This window comes from Coffea eugenioides, chromosome 8 (assembly GCF_003713205.1).
Source record: "Coffea eugenioides isolate CCC68of chromosome 8, Ceug_1.0, whole genome shotgun sequence".
In the NCBI taxonomy this organism is placed as follows: Eukaryota; Viridiplantae; Streptophyta; class Magnoliopsida; order Gentianales; family Rubiaceae; genus Coffea; species Coffea eugenioides.
The window spans coordinates 40,924,458-40,943,816 of record NC_040042.1 but is presented as its reverse complement, the minus strand read 5'-3'; the positions used below and the strand labels follow the sequence as shown (position 1 = coordinate 40,943,816).

The following is a 19,359-nucleotide window of genomic DNA, read 5'->3' as shown; positions in this document are numbered from 1 at the left end:
AGTTCGTCAATATCGAGCTCGAGCTAATTAAGTCGATCTCGAGCTCAAAAAACATTAAGCTCGTTGGCTCACGAGCTCAATTATATATATTTTTTTATTTTTTATTTTAATAGTAAAATTACATATATATCCCTAATATTTTATTATTTGTTAAAAAAATTATTGTTTTATTCATTTTTTTTAAAATAATTATTTTTATTTTTTAAAAATAAAATAATAATAATTATTTTTTTATATTTTTTAAGCTCGAGCTCGACTCGAATTTGACTCGAGCTCGAGCTTGATATTTCGAGCTCGTCGAGTTCGAGTTTGAGCACGAGTTCGAGCTGCACAAAATTAACTCGAGCTCGGCTCGATTAGCCAAAGCTCGACTCGAACTCGGCTCGTTTGCACCCCTAATTTGCACCCTACTTCGGTTACAATTAACATATTGACAAACTCTTAGTTCGTGCTTCAAAAAAAAAAAAGATTTAATCATTGTTTGATAACCCAATTCAATACTTAAATTTAATAGATTTATAACTTAATCAAAAATTGAACATCTTGGTTAATTAAGTGACACAGAATTTCTTAGGCAAATCTTGCTCTAAAAAATAAGTGATGAGTTATTCATTTATCACTTAATATGATATACACTCAAATGTATCATATTTAGTACTTAATAATTTAATAACTTAATAAATTCATATTTTAAATTTCAATTTCATCAAACACACCCTTAGACTCTCTTTTGTTCTTAGATTTAAGGTTCGAATCATGTGTCATATAGTTGGAGATGAGAATGATATAAAGAGGGGCGAGAAACTATTTACAACAACAATAACAATGTGGCAAACTATTCACAATCGACAATAGATTTACATTGAATTAAAAGGCAAAGACGTTAACGTGTTGCAGTTGAAATAACAAAGGGAAATCTTGGCGGGAAGGAAATATGTGCACAGACTTCCTCGCAAAGGAAAGCCCGAAGACGAGCTGGAGTCACTTGGATTGAAGGTCCAGTACAGAGCTTTAGACCAATTTTAGCAGCTGATATCATGGGGTTTCTAGGTAACAGGCCGTGGCCATCTAAAGCACCAAAAAACAATAACAAGGGAAACAAAGTGGCATCGGCACATAGTTTAGTGGGTTTATTGTATTTTACCTTTTTTAAAAATTTTCTTATTAAGATCCTATTTAATAATTAAATTCAGTATTTAAATTTATTCAAATTGTTTGATAACAAAAAATTGAATATTTGAATTAATTAAGTAATACTGAATTTTGGAGGCCAAACTAGGGGATGAAAGCCCGCGCAACGTGCGGGTGTTGGGTGCCTCTATTTAAAATTTTTTACATAATTTTTAAGAAAAATACAATAAAATTGAGAATGCAGAAAGTATTGCAGATATAAGTTATTGAAAAAAACATGTATATAAAGTAAATATCATATCAGTTGAAATAGAATTACCCATAAACAAATCCTTTAACACCCTACACAAAAATTAAGTTAATTTTTAAGTGCTCATATTATTTCTTCTACATATGTTAATCAAGAACATAGAAGGAGATGTCAAAAAAGGCTAACTAAATAACATAATAAGAAAACATCCAAAGTTGAAGTTATAATATATTACTTTTTATTAGTCAACATCAACATAACAAATGAGAGCAAAAACTTTTTTTTAATGTCAAATAGATAATTTCCATCCTTATACTATAGCTCATTACAAGATTAAAAATGTTTAACACTTAGCTTTGTTCTTAGCCAGTTTTATCTCATCCACATCAATTTTGACAAACCCGACACTCGAAAAGAAAGAGTCAACCTTGTGAATATATTATGGAAAGCTCAAAAGCATCACACAAATAATTTGGAAGTATCAGACAACCCATCTTAACTATGATCGAGGAAGTCCCTAAGTTTTTGTGCACATAGAATCCAAAATCCAAGAAAGTTGATATTTTTGGTTGTGCATATCAGACAACCTAATATATTTTTGGTCTTATCAAGCAATCCGTCAAGCATGATGTGGATTGGAGCATAGAATTTATAATTGCTCTAGTCAACAGAAAAACAAAACATAACATGATCCAAAAGCAGGATTTTTAGAAGGAAATAAATTTATAGGTTCATATTGATGGAAATCCATTGAGAACTAATAAATTGACGTTGAGAGTTGGCTCATAAAACTTATTGAGGATAATTTTTGCACTTTTGCCTCTCCTAAAGCAATCATTAATGTGGACACCATATTTGTTGCATTGGACAAAGAAACATGATTAAAACTTCTTTGGGAGCTCAAGATGTCTATTTCATAAAGCATTATTGAAAGGAATAAGTGACCCCTTGTCACAATTTAGCCCTCAAAAGAATACCCTTCCCACTCTCTTGAAAGATTCACACTATAGGACAATATGAAAATTTGTTTCTTCTTTGATAGTATATCTCAATCGTAATGGTGAAATACAATAAAAAAAACACCCTCATGTGAAAAGAGATTGTTTGGTAGAACAAACCCATCATGAAGCCAAAATGAGACGAAATTGCCCACATGAATTGGAGTTGGAAGCCATAAGTAGAAAGTGGTTAATGATATTTTCCAATATTTGCTTGCATATGTGGTATTTTCACTGCTAACCCTACAATGATGATCAAACATTCACTATATGTTTCAAAAATTCCATATGAATAATGAAAGTATGCAAGTGGAAAACAATCAAACATAGAGTTCTGTGAAAGCAAGCAAATGAAAATTTGGTGGAACAAAAAACACCTCTTTGGAAGATTGTACTAAACTGGAGGGAGTAGTTAAATCAGTAAAATTCTAATTTATAAGCTTCAAAACTTTGATACAATTAAATCGGAAATAAAGAAGAAGAATTGGAACAAGTTGGCCATGATTGTGATAATGATCATCCAACATAAGTTTCATAATAATTTGCATTAATTTTACCCTTACATCCTTTTTCTCAATTAGCTTTTTCACCCTTGTAAGAAACACAAAGAAATATATGACTTTAGAACAAAATTGGAAAAGGCAGGAAACTGATCTTAGTTTTATAGAGTGGTAGGAATAAAAAAAAAAAAGTTTTATAGAGTGGTATGCATAACTGGCTCAATTTAAGGTTAGGAAGAAGAAAGATCCTATATTCGTAAATGTTGGGGAAAATGGAAGAGCAAGAAGCAAATTGATGATTGTGTGAATAATTAGAAACAGTTGTTACTTAGACAATAATTAATTCAATTGATTGTAGGTTATGCGTGGCCAAAAGAAAGAATTTTGATTAGTTGAAGTTTATTGATTAGGTCCGAGGTAGTGGGGGTTATATTATAAGGAATTAATTGCACAATAAAAATTACAATTCAATTAAATGTGTTTATAACACCATTTGAGTAATTATACCAACACATAAACTTATATGAGTTGTACCTGATGCAAAAAGATTGTAAAATAATTATACATTTCAAAAATACCCAAATATCTCCATAAATAAAAGTTTTAAATGTACGTATATGAGGACATTTCTGTAAATATATCCAAAAATATATTGCCATCAATTGTACCAAAAGGTTTAAAAAAACTACACTTCATTTCACATTCCTAAAATGTCCCTATCCATACGGTTAAAATTCAAAACCATAACTCATTCTTATATAGTATAAGAAATTTGCTCTCAAAATTAAATGATAAACTTCACTTATTTCTAAATGTGACATGCACTCAAATATATTAAATTTAATACTTAATAATTTGATAAATTAATGAATTCAAGTTTCTGATTTTAGATTTTAATTTTATCAAACACACCCTAAAATAAATTATATTTGTTTCAAATATTTTCAAGTCACATGTCCTTTCGTGATAATAAAATTGAATAATCTTAGTTAGTAAAATTCCCTTATTTTTCGATAGTAGTAGAATGTAATTCCAGAAAGTAGCAAGTCTTCCTATTCGCTTTTCCTTATCGATGAAGTAAAAGGTTAAGGAGAACGCCAGTCCCTCTACTCGTCATATTCCCCAGCTCAAATCTGGGCCAACTCGATCCGCGTCCACCCAGCACCACCAGCAGGGCAGCCGCTCCTCCGGCCCCAAAATCAGTCCTCCTCGCACGCATTAACACACAGCGTTCTCTTTTTCTTTGGAATCCTCCGCCGCACTCCAAATCCAAGCTATTTTTCCTACAGAACTTTTGATTGCAGATCTATATACTTTACTCACTCCTTTTCCTCTGTCTCGCGCCAACTGGTAATATTGCTATCTTTTTTTTTTTTTTTTAATTAATCGATGTTTTTACATCTAGAGACTTGTTAGGGTTTCGAGTTCGGATCATGTTTCTTAGCAGCTTGCTTTTGTTTGGGAGAATTTTGAATTTCGATTTTAATTGTGTTGTCGAACGGTCTCCTCTAATTTGTGATTCACGCTTAATTCTTCTGGGGAGTGGTTACCCTGTCTTTTTTCCTACACGCGGTTCCTGGAGAAAGGAAAAAATCCTGACAGTTTATTTGTTGATTCAGTCCTGAATCTGGTGAATTAAGGTGACAATTATTGTGATATATGACTGAAATCTTTATCACACTATGAAAAATTTTTCAAAAAAAAAGTGAAAATTGTGGAAAGAGTTGAGGATTTGAATATCTAGATTCTGAAAGGCGTTAGATGAACCTTACTTCATCTTGGTGAATGTTTAAATACTTTACAGGTAAGTAGTGTAGTTTTATTTTTTCCTCATTTTTAATGATATCCTTTGCTTTGGGTAGTGCTCAGTAATGTAGGCGCAACTATATGTTCAGATTAAACAGAGAAGAATTTGGAGATTTATGTAACATCAAAATAACTGTTATGTGATAGAACAATTAAACAGTTAGGTTTCTTGACTGCAGACTTCTGTTTGAATTTAAATGCTTTACTGTTTGCTTTTGCCTGTTGATTTGCCTACTTGATGCTGTTTACGTTTTGATTAATAGAGGGATCATGCTAAGTTTGGATGCTGATGTAGTGAAGTAGTATTCAAAGGGTGTTAAATTTAGTGGATCTGTAAAATGAAGAATGATAGTGATTAATGGAACGCCTTGCAGTTTTGTAGTTAATAATGCTAAAAAAAGAAGAAAAATTTTCAACCTCTCCCCCCATGATGTGCTTCTGTTTGGCAGAATTTCTAGAAAAAGAATGAGAAGGTCAAGTTCAAGGTTGAGGGGAAAAGAAGTAGGAAAATTGCAAAATGAGAATCGTTTGTCTCAATGGTGACTAGGTTAGCTTTTGTACAGTAGAACTTGCCCTTTTTTTTTTTTGGGGGGGGGGGGGATAACTCGTATGTACCAATAAATATGCATTTTACACATGGCTGCCCCTCTTGGTTTGTCAATTTAAGTTTCCTTTTTGTAGCCAAAAAGGTATTCCATGATTTTGAAGTAGTTTAAGTGCTGCTTCCCTGTTTAACATATTCTTAATCTTGGAATTTTACAGAAATGTACGATAATCTTGGACAGCCTGGGGTGCCTAGACAGCCACCTAACTCACAACCAAATCCATTTGGGAGTTCCTTCTATGGTGCAGGATCTGATCTTATCAGAGGGGGATTGGGAGCTTATGGGGAGAAAATCTTAGGATCAAGTTCTGAGTATGTTCAAAGCAATGTAAGTCATCATAGTTGCTATGATTATATATTAGGATTCATTTTGGGATAAAAGCTGTACACACTTGTTATCGTCTCTAGTATAACTTGAAAAGTATAAGCCCCCAGTTTATTTTTCCTTTTATCAAGTGATGAGGCATTCAAACCTAGTCCCATCAAAGTCTAGACATTCTGGAAATTGACATACCAATGGCTAAAGTGATTGATCGGGTGAGCAAAATAAGTACCAATTTTATGACTGCTTGTAGAAGGTATACTGATGAACCATTACGCCTTTAGCTAATATGAATCAGTTAATACTAAAGCTGGGATTGGTTATGAGAGTGCACCGTAGCTCTAAAGTAGTGATTGGCATTAATTCATCCTTCAGCTGCTCAAAGTTAAAGCTGATAAAAAAATTGACCCAAGTGAGTGCAAGGTTTTTGGACCTTTGGAAAGAAGTTTAGAGAGGGCAAAATAAAAGGAAATAATAGTTTGTTGGTTCTTCGCTGCTTAGACTGCTTCATTTTATTTTTTGCCGGACAAAGAAAATAGGCAAAATAGTTGTCTTTTCCTGGGTCCCACTTCTTGTTGAGAGTGTTCTTGAACTCCAATTACATTTGTCCACTGATACCGCATTTTTTGACATTAGGCAATGTCATTCTTTAATTCTGTTTCTGGCTTGCGATATAACCTGTATTGAAATTTTAGTTTTTTAAATTGCTGTTTGAGCTTGAGAAAGCTTTAAATGTTTTAAAATGGTCTAATAGTTTTTGTTAGTCCATATCTATATATGTTCACAGCTGGATTGACGTTGCCTTGTGTTTGTTGAGGTATAAAATGTTTTGATCGATAATATTTTTTTTTTTTTAACAACTGGCAGATTAGTAGATATTTTTCTGATCCTCAATACTATTTCCAAGTGAATGACCAATATGTGAGAAACAAATTGAAGGTTGTTCTTTTCCCCTTCCTTCACAGAGTAAGTTCCAGTTTGCTGCCCACTGCTGTGGCTTTTTTTTTTTTTTTTTTTAAATTTGTTTCTTGCTTTCCTCCAGCAAATGAAAAGTCTTCTTACTTTGTTGGATTCTCCTTCAGGGTCACTGGACAAGAATCACGGAGCCAGTAGGTGGTAGGCTCTCTTACAAGCCTCCTATATATGACATTAATGCTCCAGATTTGTACATTCCATTCATGGCATTTGGAACATATGTTATTCTTGCAGGCTTATCATTGGGTCTTAATGGAAAGTAAGCTTCCTATTTTGTATCTCTCTACTGATGATCTATCTTTAGCTAACACAATGGCTGCAAGTAGTTTGGTTAACATTTTTTTACTTCAATTAACCTTTCCTGGGGAAGAGTCCTTGGATTTGGGAACCAAATGACTGCAATCGTAGGAAGTTATTTGATCATGACATTGATTTAATTATTAAAAATTTCAAAGTAATCCAGGAAATATGTTATTTATCTTTATTTGGTGTTTGGTGCTGTATTGAAAAGTAAAGGAACGAAGGATAACAGGTTAAAATGATTTCTTAGCATTATCTGGTGGAGTATTTCACTGCTTTTGGTAAATGAGCTCCACAAATTTTAGATTGGGTTAGGTTTTGGGAAGCATCCTAAGTAGTCTGTCTTTTTTCTGATTCTCATTTTCTCTTCCTTGCTGACTTGACTTTTTTCCAATTTCTTTTTATTTGGTTCTTTTGTTGAGCAAATTGATGTTTCTTTGCAGGTTTAGGCCGGAAGCTCTAAATTGGTTGTTTGCCAAGGGATTGGTAGGATGGTTTTTGCAAGTTGCTCTACTGAAAATGTCATTGTTTTCGCTGAGTGGCGGGGAGGCTCCTTTACTTGACATTGTGGCATATGCCGGATATACATTCACGGGATTGTCTCTGGCCGTTGTGGGAAAACTTATTTGGAGCTATTCGTACTACGCTCTGATACCCTGGATATCTCTATGCATGGGAATTTTCTTGGTGAAGACAATGAAGAGAGTTCTTTTCGCAGAGGTGAGGAGTTATGATTCAAGCCGGCATCATTACCTCCTCCTCTTCATTGCCATGGCTCAGTTTCCCCTTCTCATTTGGCTTGGAAACATCAGTCTAAATTGGCTTTTTTAAGCTGTATCAAGTTGTGCTGTAGTTCGGGACAGCTCATTAGTAATGACAGTATTCCAAGTTTTGTAGTCGTATTTTAGTTGTTTAATCTCTTTGGGTGCCTTGCCAGTATTACCGTATTGAATTGTTTCTTTATGATCCATTACGTACTACTAGGAATATGCATGTCATATGCAGATGCCCGCAGGATTTTGACACACTAGCACGTTTTAGTTGGGGAGAAAGTGAAAATAGAATTTTTTGTGTTATATATGCGGATCTGTGAATCGATTGTTAAATTTTTGGATTATATATCTAAACGACGGTCAAATTCATTTGCTCAAGATAAAGAAACGCTGCCGAAATAAGAGAAAAATTGTTCTTCTATTCTCTTAAATTTTCCCCTGTAAGATATTTGATAGCCCAAAAATTCCAATTCTTGCATATCGTCTGATTTGGATAAGCAAAATGAATATTTCAATCAGTCTATATTTAAATGAGTTCAGCTCTCAAAAATATAAGTACAAAATCATGCATTATGACAATACTTTAAATTCGTTTAAACAATCAAACAAATTTGAATACTATAACGTCTATAATCAATAGCACTCTCATCTATGGACACCATCAATAGGTGGACTGATGGACTGTTTGTAACAGTAGAATAAAAAATTTTCATTTCATAATTGAAGCATGCACATACATACACGAATACTTGGTTGCAATTCAGATTAGTATCAATCAGACCACACGCACACGCATATATCAATGACTGACTGGAGCTTCATTCAATTTTCACAGCAGATTGATTGAATACAGTTTAATGTTAATACAATAGCCCAATGGGTTTAAGGACCTTTAAATTTTGTTTGTAATTCTGGATATCCATTCTAACTGTTATAAAGCACTAAGAGGGTCAAGTGCGGTCTAGTGCGGTCCCTTGTGGTATCGCATCCATTTTAAGGTTTGTGAGTAATCATGTTTGAGTCTAGTGCGGTCCCTTGTGGAGGAAAAATTTTCAATATTGTTTTTTCCATTCTCATATGTTTCGAATTCGAGATCACATGATTAAGGGATGTGAATCCCTTCCACTTGCACCAACATCCATTGGCTAGTATTGGCCTATAAAACAATCGAGGCAATTCAATTTTTATCTCCAGCATATATGCAATCTTATAATAGTCATGGAATCAATGCGAAAATTTTGAATTTGCAGTAGCCAAATTATAAAGGTTCTCACTCCGTTATAAAGGAGTAAAAAGTGAAAGTTTCGAGTCATTTGGATAATCCACTTTCAAGTCATGAAATGTAAAGATAATCCACTTAAGTGTATCTCTATTCTCATGAGTCTACTGCTTAAGTTTCATTTATATTGTTCCATCATTATTACCAATTTTCATTGAATAATAACAACTAATACCTTGCTATTGGTGATCAAGTAACAATAAGTGATAAGTACGCATAAATGAACAAGTTAAGACAAGATATAACAAGTGCAAATCATATTCGTTTCATATCAAGTAGCCATAAGTTTCATCTACTCCCTAAATTTAGAAATTTAGCTACTCATATGATATGTGACAAGAAGGTACATAGCTTCATTGCATGAATACATATTGAATCACAAGTAAAAAAATAGATAAAGAAAGCTTAGCCAAAATGATGAACAAACTCCCAATGATCTTCTATTTCTTCAACAAAATGAGTTGTACAATAAAATTTCCAATTGTTCTCACAATTCTCTTGTTAGATAGAACAAAAAAAGACTCTCTCCAAACTCTCTCTAACTAAAATCTGATAATCACCACCCTAATGACTAAAAATCTCCCTTCTCGAATGATTCTTACACCAATAATGTTAAGAGAGTCAAAAAATTATTAATGACAAGACATAAAGTTCCTTTTCTTTTTCCAAATGACTCTTGAGCATGTGCAGCCGAAATTCTTGTCTGAAACTGAGCTGGAAAGTAGTGTGAAAACATAACAAGTGGCAGAGCAAATTATAGAATTTCTGAGCAGAATACATGACCTCAGCTCACGTATTCAAGGGTCGCGTATTGTCCTTGTTTACATTCGCTTGCTTCTTCCTTGCTCCAGTTCATCTCGAATGCCTCGTGCAAGACGTTCATGTTATTTTTCATGCATTCCACCATTGATCCTTGCAATTGATGCTCTTCTACTGTCCACATTTGCTGTTGAATCAAGCGCTAAGGACTTCGAATGGGATCCATCTTGAACCAACGTTGAGAGTTCACCTCAATTCCTACAAATATATCCAACTTTTGCAAACTCAAATAAAATTCACAAAATTTATAAGCTTAAGGAGAAAGTTACATCTTAAATCATCCTAATTTGTACCAAAAATACACACAAAATGCTACTAATAACTATGTATGACATGCACTTATCAAATTTTCCCACACTTAAATTATTACTTATCCTCAAGTAATAAGAAACTTTTACTCAACAATGGTTTAAGAAGTGAAACAAATCAAGTGAATCCGAAATTCAAGTTTTACTCAATTTAGCAAACTTTCATTATGCAACCATTCATATCGCCTATAATACTCATCATATCATGTAAAAGAGAGACAATTATACCTGAAATTCAACCAAACAAATTCAAACTCTCTATCTCACCCAATTTCACAAATAAGTAACCCTATATAGTCACCTTAGAGTTTCTTCCTTCAAATTGAAGTTAAACCTTTACGAACCTCTAGACGGGAGTGTTCACTTTCTTTTTCCCTTTATTTACTCTTAATTTGTGAAAATGTCTTTTGACGCGAAAATCGATATTTTTAGATGAAGATTTCCGTTTACTCGAAACTTTCACTTATTACTCCTTTATAACAGTGAGAGGTAACACCGAAAATGTAATCAATAGCCAAATTTTGAATTAGCAGTAGCCAAATATCACATTCATAATCAATTTAAATAAACCTTATCTGTTGAATAGGTGCTATACAAGAAGTGTACTTGGAACAACCTTGAAGAAATTTAGAATAGTAAACGACCATTTATTGGCCATCTCAGAGTGTTTGGCTGGACCATTTATTCTCATATTCGTAATCCGTTGAGAAAGAAACTTCATGAACAAGGATGTAATGAATGTGATATTATACATCCGCATGATAAGGTACGTATAATTTATGCTTACTAACATGTGCCCAAGATATTTATTAGAAATTTCTCTCTTAATTCTCTCTTAATCGTGTAAAGAATAAGTTGAGTCGATAGGGTTGATGATCGATTTAAATAAACCTTAAATTCGTCTCACAAGTTTATTTGATTCTATTTTTATGCCTTCAAATTTAATTATACACATAATAACTCCCACTAAAAGGTCAAGTACTAAATTGCAATTAAACTTTTGGGGCCAATACTGTATTCTATCATCCTTACGAAAAAAATTCACCAATAACCAAGATGCATTAATAATTTTGAAATGGCCATTAGCAGCAAATCATCTCCTATAAGACACAAAACAAGACGAGTCACAAATTTCTGTTTAGCAGATTAATCAAGAACGAGTATGCGTATATGCACAAATCCAACTTTATAACTAACCATAGCAGATGATGGCCTCAGTATTTACTAGAGGATTATTTATTCCATGTTGCAAAATGACCAAAAGCAAAAGTTCAACACGGGGTTTGGTTGTTTGAATTCCCCACCCCCTCCCCCAAAACACATGCATATAAATATATATATATATGAATAAAAAAGTCTCAATTGGGTCTTTTTAATTGAGAGATGATGTCCAACAATTACATATGCTGGGAGAATTTCTCGAAATAATGTTAAAACAAAAAATCATCACAAACGTGGTGTTAGTTGAGGGGTGTTTCTGGTTGAAGGGTCGCCGCAAATAGGAAGTGAGGCTTCATAAAAAAAATTGTTTTAATTTTCACTTTTTTTTTGCCAACGAAGTTAATGGAGCGGTTTTTTTTTTTTGGGCAAAAGCTTCGGCCTCTCATGAAATGACGGGCGAAGAATATTATATTAAAAAGGAATCGCCGCAAAGCTCATGTGCGGCGATTCCTTTGTTTATTTTTTCCCGCAAAATCCTAACCCTCACTCTAAAATCCTAATTCCTAAAATCTAACACTAAAACCCTAATATGTAAACCCAAACCATGGAAGCCTAAAATTTAATTTACCCACATTATTCTCAGAATAATGTTAAAATCAATTATCCAATTTGCGGTAAAAATTGGGCGAATTTCTCGAAATAATGTTAAAACAAAAAATTATTACAAAAGTAGTGTTTTGTAGGGAGTTTGTCTATCATAAGGGTCCCCACAAGTTACAATATCGACTTGGCCGATTTATTTTTTCATTTTTTTTCCACAGCTTAAGAATTTTTGAAGTTAAGATTTTCGGTTGCATTTTTTTTATTTTAGCCAAAAATGAACCGTTGATTAACATATGATCAAGGGTTGTGATTTGAAGGAGCAAGAAAAAAATGTTTTTTAAATCTTAGATTAACATATGCTGCGTCCACATTGTATGAAATGATGGGGTTGTTTTACCCCTTCGAACCTTAGATAACTAGTTTATAACCAATAAATTCATTATAGTAATTTCAATCTTAATAATTTATCATCCAACATCGTTTTATACTTTTTTTTTATATGGCCCTTTGGCAAATACTCTAGAACAAAAAAGGATAAATTACCAATAATTGCCATGTGTCTCTTTTTTCCATCTAATCCTTTTAAAGTTTTAAAATATCAGCATAATTTTTTTGTAGTTATGTGTAAAATGAAAAATTTAACGAAAAGCAAACCGCATAACATCATTGATTGAAATATTAATATTATACTTACTTTAGGGGTCTAACCACTTTGCATGAATCATAAAAGGATTATTTAAGTATATGCAAAACCCTAGGGAGGGATTAAGTAAATAAAATGAATATTATAATTTCGTATGAGTATACTTAGAGTTCGTCTAGATCAATCTGTTCTAGTCGGATGTACTTTTTATCCTTTTTTTACTTTATATAAAATCATTTACTTTACTATTTGATTAAAGTCGTTTACACTCTGTTATCTATGGACACCATGAGTTGCAATAGCTGAATTGTTCTATAATCAATCAGATGGACTGTTTTGTAATTTTATTTGGCTTCTTAAAGGAGAATTTTGTCCTTGCGCTAATTTTCCTTCCACCACGCAGAACTGCCTGTAACCGCCGCTAGTGAGAAGCAGCGGCAAACTCCAAATCAAGCTGCAGCAAACCCTTATTCTCTTCTCAAATACTCACACTTAACTCGAGATCTTTGTCATATTTGCTAGGTTGTGTTGGACTCAGTGGCACTAGGGTTACTCCACCAAGCTTTCTGGTATGCATTGAAATACAAAGTTCTTTTCCTTGTTCAAAGACATTTGCAAATGCCAAATTGAAATCACTTGATTTATTTTAAGATATCTCTTATAATGCTTACGACAGTTTACTCCTATCTAATTATTGTAATTTTTCTGTTTACTCCTATTAAAACCGCTTGTCTATATCTCAGGAAAGAGTTTAATAGAAGCTGTCTTTTGAGTGTGTATTGGATTTGATCTTTATGCTGATGGGTCGAATTATATCTAGCTAAGTATACGCCTCCACTCTTATTACGAAGCTTAATAACTTTATCAGTCTTTCCATTAGCATTTAGTGCCTTTGTAAGACCCTTTGGGCATAATTCTGCTTCTTGGATTATGAACTTTTGTTAGTAGACTCGATCACATTGCTTTAATCATGACGCTCCAGAATTTGCTTTCAGTTTCACTAGTCAGAAAGTGGAAGGGGAAATATTAATTTCTTTAATCTTCACTTAATGGCACTTTGCTGATGGCTAAATTCACCGCCATCCGAAAGTGTTTTTAGGGTCAAGTTTAGGTATGAGCTGAAGACATGTCACGGATAGAATTGTAAATACGGATTTACATATAATCTAGCTTTGCTGGAAGTTGGAACAAACAGTTTCGGGGGTACTTCATGAGGTTTTTGTGATGCACAAAAGAAACGAATGAATTTAAAGCATTTTAGTGTATGATGAGTGGGAAACTATTTTTGTGGCTCATTTTAAAACCATTTAGAGTATGACAAGTTAAAACCTGTTTGTGGCTCATTCTTTAAATGATTACAGATCCATCTTTTTCTTGTTGGTAAAAGGTAATTTTAATGCAAGAAGAATTGTCTCATATTTTTCTTGTTGGTAAAAGGTAAGTTTGATGGATATGGTTATGATTGTTTTTAATGATATGAGTAAGGTAACCATCTGGCTCAAAATTGGTGGCTATCCCTGTTAAATGACCACACGCTTTTCTTGATTTGTTTTTTTCTGCAGTATGATCCATGCTTAACTCTTAAATGCTTCTGTTAGAGAGTTAACAGCTTTAATGGATCTTACTCAAGAGGTTGCTTTGCTGCTTCATTTCTTTTACCAGTTTTACTACTTATTTGCTTGGTTACCTTAGCAAGTCCGTTCTGGTTTTAAAGATGATGACAATTGAAAAGTTATCAATCAAGAAATTGACGGTATTTCTCTATATTGTTTGCATGGAGCTTTCCTTTAGTAATATTGTTTGTGAAAGCATCGAATTTTTGTTTATTCATATCTTTTTTATGTGATAATTTATTTAGCAGGTTTTACCATTTTGCTTCATTAATGTAAAATTTTGCTTTTGTTTTTCTGTTTCTTGAATTCAGTGCAAAGCTTATGTATATAAAATTTACAGTTGGTTTTTTTAGCTAGGTAAGTTAAGTATTGACTGTTTGTAATTTTACTATTCATTTTTGTTTGTTTGTTCTTGCTGCTTTGATTGTAATTGTGATTCACATTTGGCATCAGTTGAAGATACTGCTTAACATAATGCATCAAGTGTTTCTTTTTTGCCAAATAAGAAAAGATCCAGATAAGTTTTTGTTTCTTATCTTTTTAAAATGTTGGAAGAACTTTTGATAATTACTGAATTTATAGATTGATGATAATAGTTTACAACTAGCAAGTAAAAGTACATACATACGAAATACCAATGCTTCCATTAAAGTAAATGAGTGGGTAATGGTCTCATTAAAGAAATGCTAACAATTAATAATACTTGAGACCTGGGCAGCCTCACGCATCCCATTCAAGTGGTATACCCGTAAAACTTCACCAGTCTCCATTTCCCTGAGTTCTACTACAGTTTAATTGTTCACAAGTTTCTAACTCTTTCTACAATCTAACATTACTTTTAGCAGGTGATCAGAACGTCTCCGCTGGTACATTTATATATTTAAATTTTTCCTGAGAGGGTACTGTAGGAACATCCTTTTTGTTTGTAATGGCTACTAAATGTTTGACAGAATGCCCAATTGAAGTATTGCTTCAACTGCATTCTTTCAGTATATTGCTAACCTGGGTTTTGTTGCAAGAATGATTTACATTGTTAGAACTAGTTCATCAGTAAGCTTACCCAAGAGAATATTAATGGTTCTTTGTTAAGAATGTAGAATTAGTTAACTAAATCTGTTAATCCATACCGCTATTAGCGTTCTTCAATTTCATTGGTATGACTGAAAGTTGATGTTTATGGCTTTTTCAAGTTAAAACTTCGAGGCCAGGCAGATTTTCATCGCTTCAAAATGAGTTGTCTATCAAGCCTACAGCATTTTTGCCTTTTTCTGCTCATTCTTGCTGTCCCAGCATTCAGTCAGAGCAGTGTGTAAGTCATTTCATGCTTTGTTTTGAGATTGAAAAAGATATTCAGTGCAAATAAGAGCTCATGTTTTTAGTCTTCCTTTGTGCTTGGATCACATGCTGTTGGAGTGAGATAGCTGGATAGGCCTTCACTAAGTGGAGATTATTTGGTTTAAATTACAAGGATGTAGGCATCTGTTGATTTACTGTTCCTTTTTGTTGACAAATTTTGCAACGTTAGCTTCTGCTGTGCCGATGTGTCACTAGCAAATTGGACGTTACTTGACTGCTTTTGAATTGATGATGTAGGGCCAACACAAAGGTGTTGCATGTTGGCAAGGAGCTACTGAAGGAAACTCTACCACTACAAAGTGGCTCCTGCTTATATCAACTGCAAGGGCTAAAATCAAATATGTGGTATGAAGTGAAGATATCATATCCCGCTTCTGTATGTAAATTTGTATTTTAATTTTGCAATGGTGAGTTTGGACTTTCTGGGTCAAAACTTGTCCAACTGCCAGTGAATGAATTGCAGATACCGGCTAGTTTCTCTATACAACTTAAAAACGCAAGTTCTGATCCGGAGCTGAACTTTGGAAGGAAATTGCTGAATACAGAGAAGTTAATTTTCAAAACTGACAAGCTGGAATCGCTGGATGACCAGGTCCTTATTATGTCTCTCGAACAACCAAATTTTTTAGTGCTTTTCTTAAGGTCAAGATTCTAAATCTTCAGGTTCTGTTCAGGGTGGATTATATGTTTTAGTGAGTGTGATGCCTGAGGGAGTTGTTGCCATACCAGGAGCAAAAGAGAGAAAGTACATCATATTTAATATAGGTACTCGAGAGTTTGGATTCCTTCCTATGTGGTCTTGTGTATATGAATAAATCTGATGCTGTGCATGTCACAATTTCTCTACCATCTTCTGTTTGGCTGTTTAAGTGTTCTAATTTCTGATCTAGGTGAAGCTTTATGCATTTCAAAGCTTTTATAGATGTAAAACATCTCTATTTTTTATTGTTTTTCCCTGCTGAGCAGTCTCTTTTCCCAAAAAAGAGAAAAAATTAATCAATTTTAGAGGTTCAGTGTGAAGTGCAGTTGAAGCAACTACCAAACTGGTGATTTTCGTAGGCAAAAATGTGAGCAAGGAAACATTTGACTACAGAGCAACTTGAGACACCTGCAGCAATTCCTATCATTTTGTGACTCAGCAATACTAGATGAAACTTTGATTTCAGTAGGGTCTTAAAACCTTAAGTCTCATTTCTACTCTGATGCCCGCCCCCATTTCCTCTTGTTCAATGTTATAACCTCGCTTTTGTACTACGCTAAAGCTGTAATTCCTTCGTGCTGTGATCCTTTATCCTAATCTTTTATCTTACATAACATGTATGGACAGCATTTGATTATATTCACTGAATTCAATTTTAATTGTCCACAAACCTTTCTTCTGAGACGTTCTTTTAGCCTTTGTAATCCTTAAAACTTGGGCAGTTTATTTTTGGACTTGTTAATATTTTTTAAAAATTTTTTAATTTTCCTTTTGGCTTTTCTGCTTTTCTGCTGCTTTGCTGTTCATCTTCCATTTGGCTCCTCATATGCATCTATTTCTTGTATCTTTTACTTATCAGTTATAACTGCATCTCAGAGTCCATCGTGCATTGCAAAATTCTGATCCTTTTGATTGTTTACATGGCAGTTTGTGATGAACTATTTTTGGGCATTCCTCACAAGGCCTGGTATGTGGCGATATTGGTATTGCTTTGCTTGGTTATTGCATTCCTGATCCCATCTTTTCTCCCACCATACCTTCTATTGAAGAATCAAGAGTCACGTGGAGCTAAAGATTCATAGCTGCATTTTCTGCCACAAAATGGGAACAATGATGTTATGAGTTCAGACTTGAAATGTTGCAGCTTATTGCTGGAGGATTTTCTAAATGAGATTAACGTGTGCCTCTGAACAAGATGGTCCTTATCTTTCGAGGAAAATGTGATTGATATGCATATGAATGTCTACTTTGTGTTTGTTCTGAACAAAGTTTGTAATCTTACAATAAGCAGTGGGGTGTCAAGCTGGAGGATACATTTTTGATTAAGTTGATAGGCGCAGATTGCAGAATAGGTTCGTGTGAGTTTTGGGATAGGAAATGATCTCCTTTTGCAGTCCCTTGTCTTTAATCTCATAAGATGACTAAATCTTGGGCAATAACTGGGAACTGCTTTATCTTATGGTTCGACTTTAAACCAGCAATGACTGTTACTGCATCCATCAAACGTTCTGCTTCTTTACCTGTTAAGCACTTTAACTATTTAACATCCAACTGTAGTTATGCGAATCTACCTCAACACAACATGGATCACACCACCATAATAGCACAAAGTTTTAGGGGATAATTTCATAAACTTCCCTTGAGATATCTGACAATTTCGTTAAATTCCTTTGAGATTTTAAAAATTACACATACTTCTTTTGATTTGACATTTTTTATGGTCAAATTGTAGACTTGGTAAAAAATTTAAATGAATACCTCAAAATAGTCTTATCTTATAAAGTTCAATTACTTTCTAAAGCAATAATAACACATTTCACACAAATATAAGAAAAAATTGTCAAGTTGTCAATACCAAATTTATTGTTTGATAAGCAATTGTCTATCAATTATGACAAAATAAACTTTGTGGATTTTTTAATTGATGAAATTATCATAGTTTAATAGTAATTTTGGGCCCTTTTTTTTTAGTTAGCGCTGCTTTTGATATAAAACAAAAAAGATTGACAAATAAAAAATTGGATCACATTAAAAGATCTCAAAAAAAAAAGTCATTCATTTAACAATTATGGTTAACGTTTATAATCCTATAATTTTACTGGCAAAAAAAATATTCAAAAAGGAGGAATAAAAAGAGAAAATGAAAAGAAAAATAATTATAAATCTCACTCTTCATATATGCAAATTCAACAAGGGAGTTTTATTAAAATATTAAGGCTAATATTATCATTTTAAGTGGATAAGGGAGGCAAATATAATTTTAAAATCACGAGGGAACTCGGTGAAATTTTTAAAAACCTTAGGGAAGGTTTCTGAAATTATCCCAAGTTTCAGATACCCTGACTCGCCACACCGCCCAAGGCGATGATCATCCTTGGAATTTGCCATGTGTCAGCTGGTCCCAAATCATCATGGGTTTATATAGTAGTGCCACTGGAAACTCCATCCTGCGTGTGTGATACACCCGAGGAAAGAGAGCTCCTGATTTCCTTTCAGGCATAGCTTCCTCCAAAGGCAACAACAATCAATCATGTCTGATCAGCAAAAGCCCACAGATCAGCAAGATCCCACATCCCAGAGGCTCCCTGAACCAACTCAAACATCAAAGCAAGTCGTTAGGCTGATAACAGCAACAACTATAGGTGCTGCGTTGCTTGGATTATCTGCATTGATCTTAACCGGGACGGTGCTGGCCCTGATCCTGGCCACCCCAGTTCTGGTTATTTTTAGCCCAATTCTTGTCCCAGCTGCTGCATTGCTTTTCTTATTCACTGTGGGATTCTTGTTTTCTGGTGGCTGTTGTGTGGCTGCAATAGCTGCTCTGACATGGATATACAAGTATGTGGCTAGAAATAATTCTCCTCGCTCGGACCAGCTTCAGCTTGATCATGGCAGGATGAAGATTGCAAGCCCAGCTACCGACAATGCTGAAGGCTGAAAACTATAGCCAAGAAGTGTCATAAATAGATCAATGTGGAGGTTCTAGTTATGCAATGCATGTGTTGGTTGGTCAGATTTTGCCTGTATCGTATGACGGTGCAGGTTTTGCTTCCAAAATCTTCCATCCATCCCAAATAAGCAGAGTGTGGGTTGTTGCTAGTCATTCAATCTTGCATTTTTATGGTATTATGTTGTGTTCTGATCTATCTTAACTTTGAAATTAGGCCATGCCCAGGGGCCATGTGGTTTGTGATTGTGTGACCCGTGGTGTTTTCGTC

General features: G+C 33.9%; 3 protein-coding genes across 6 annotated transcripts; all 3 read left to right on the top strand.

Moving 5' to 3' along the window:
* The first annotated feature begins 3,939 nt into the window (after window positions 1–3,939).
* On the top strand, window positions 3,940–7,849 carry LOC113781075 (protein YIF1B-like). Of its 3 annotated transcripts, XM_027326917.1 has the most exons (6): window positions 3,940–4,229; window positions 5,448–5,617; window positions 6,479–6,577; window positions 6,694–6,727; window positions 6,821–6,845; window positions 7,330–7,849. In XM_027326917.1, the coding sequence occupies exons 2-6, from the start codon at window positions 5,450–5,452 to the stop codon at window positions 7,715–7,717; spliced, it is 714 nt and encodes a 237-aa protein (XP_027182718.1). In that variant the 5' UTR covers window positions 3,940–4,229; window positions 5,448–5,449; the 3' UTR covers window positions 7,718–7,849. The 3 variants fall into 3 exon arrangements, with proteins under 3 accessions (XP_027182718.1, XP_027182717.1, XP_027182719.1); XM_027326916.1 differs by having other exon boundaries at window positions 3,941–4,229; window positions 6,694–6,845; XM_027326918.1 differs by lacking the exon at window positions 6,479–6,577 and having other exon boundaries at window positions 3,941–4,229; window positions 6,694–6,845.
* Window positions 7,850–12,877: 5,028 nt separating this feature from the next.
* LOC113779066 lies at window positions 12,878–17,640 on the top strand. Of its 2 annotated transcripts, none has more exons than XM_027324488.1 (6): window positions 12,878–13,041; window positions 15,276–15,394; window positions 15,679–15,817; window positions 15,905–16,033; window positions 16,116–16,206; window positions 17,069–17,640. In XM_027324488.1, the coding sequence occupies exons 2-6, from the start codon at window positions 15,315–15,317 to the stop codon at window positions 17,221–17,223; spliced, it is 594 nt and encodes a 197-aa protein (XP_027180289.1). In that variant the 5' UTR covers window positions 12,878–13,041; window positions 15,276–15,314; the 3' UTR covers window positions 17,224–17,640. The 2 variants fall into 2 exon arrangements, with proteins under 2 accessions (XP_027180289.1, XP_027180290.1); XM_027324489.1 differs by lacking the exon at window positions 12,878–13,041 and adding an exon at window positions 13,280–13,296.
* Window positions 17,641–18,609: 969 nt separating this feature from the next.
* On the top strand, window positions 18,610–19,359 carry LOC113781400 (oleosin 1-like). The gene has a single exon (XM_027327327.1). It carries the CDS (start codon window positions 18,672–18,674, stop codon window positions 19,077–19,079), a length of 408 nt encoding a protein of 135 aa, XP_027183128.1. The 5' UTR covers window positions 18,610–18,671; the 3' UTR covers window positions 19,080–19,359.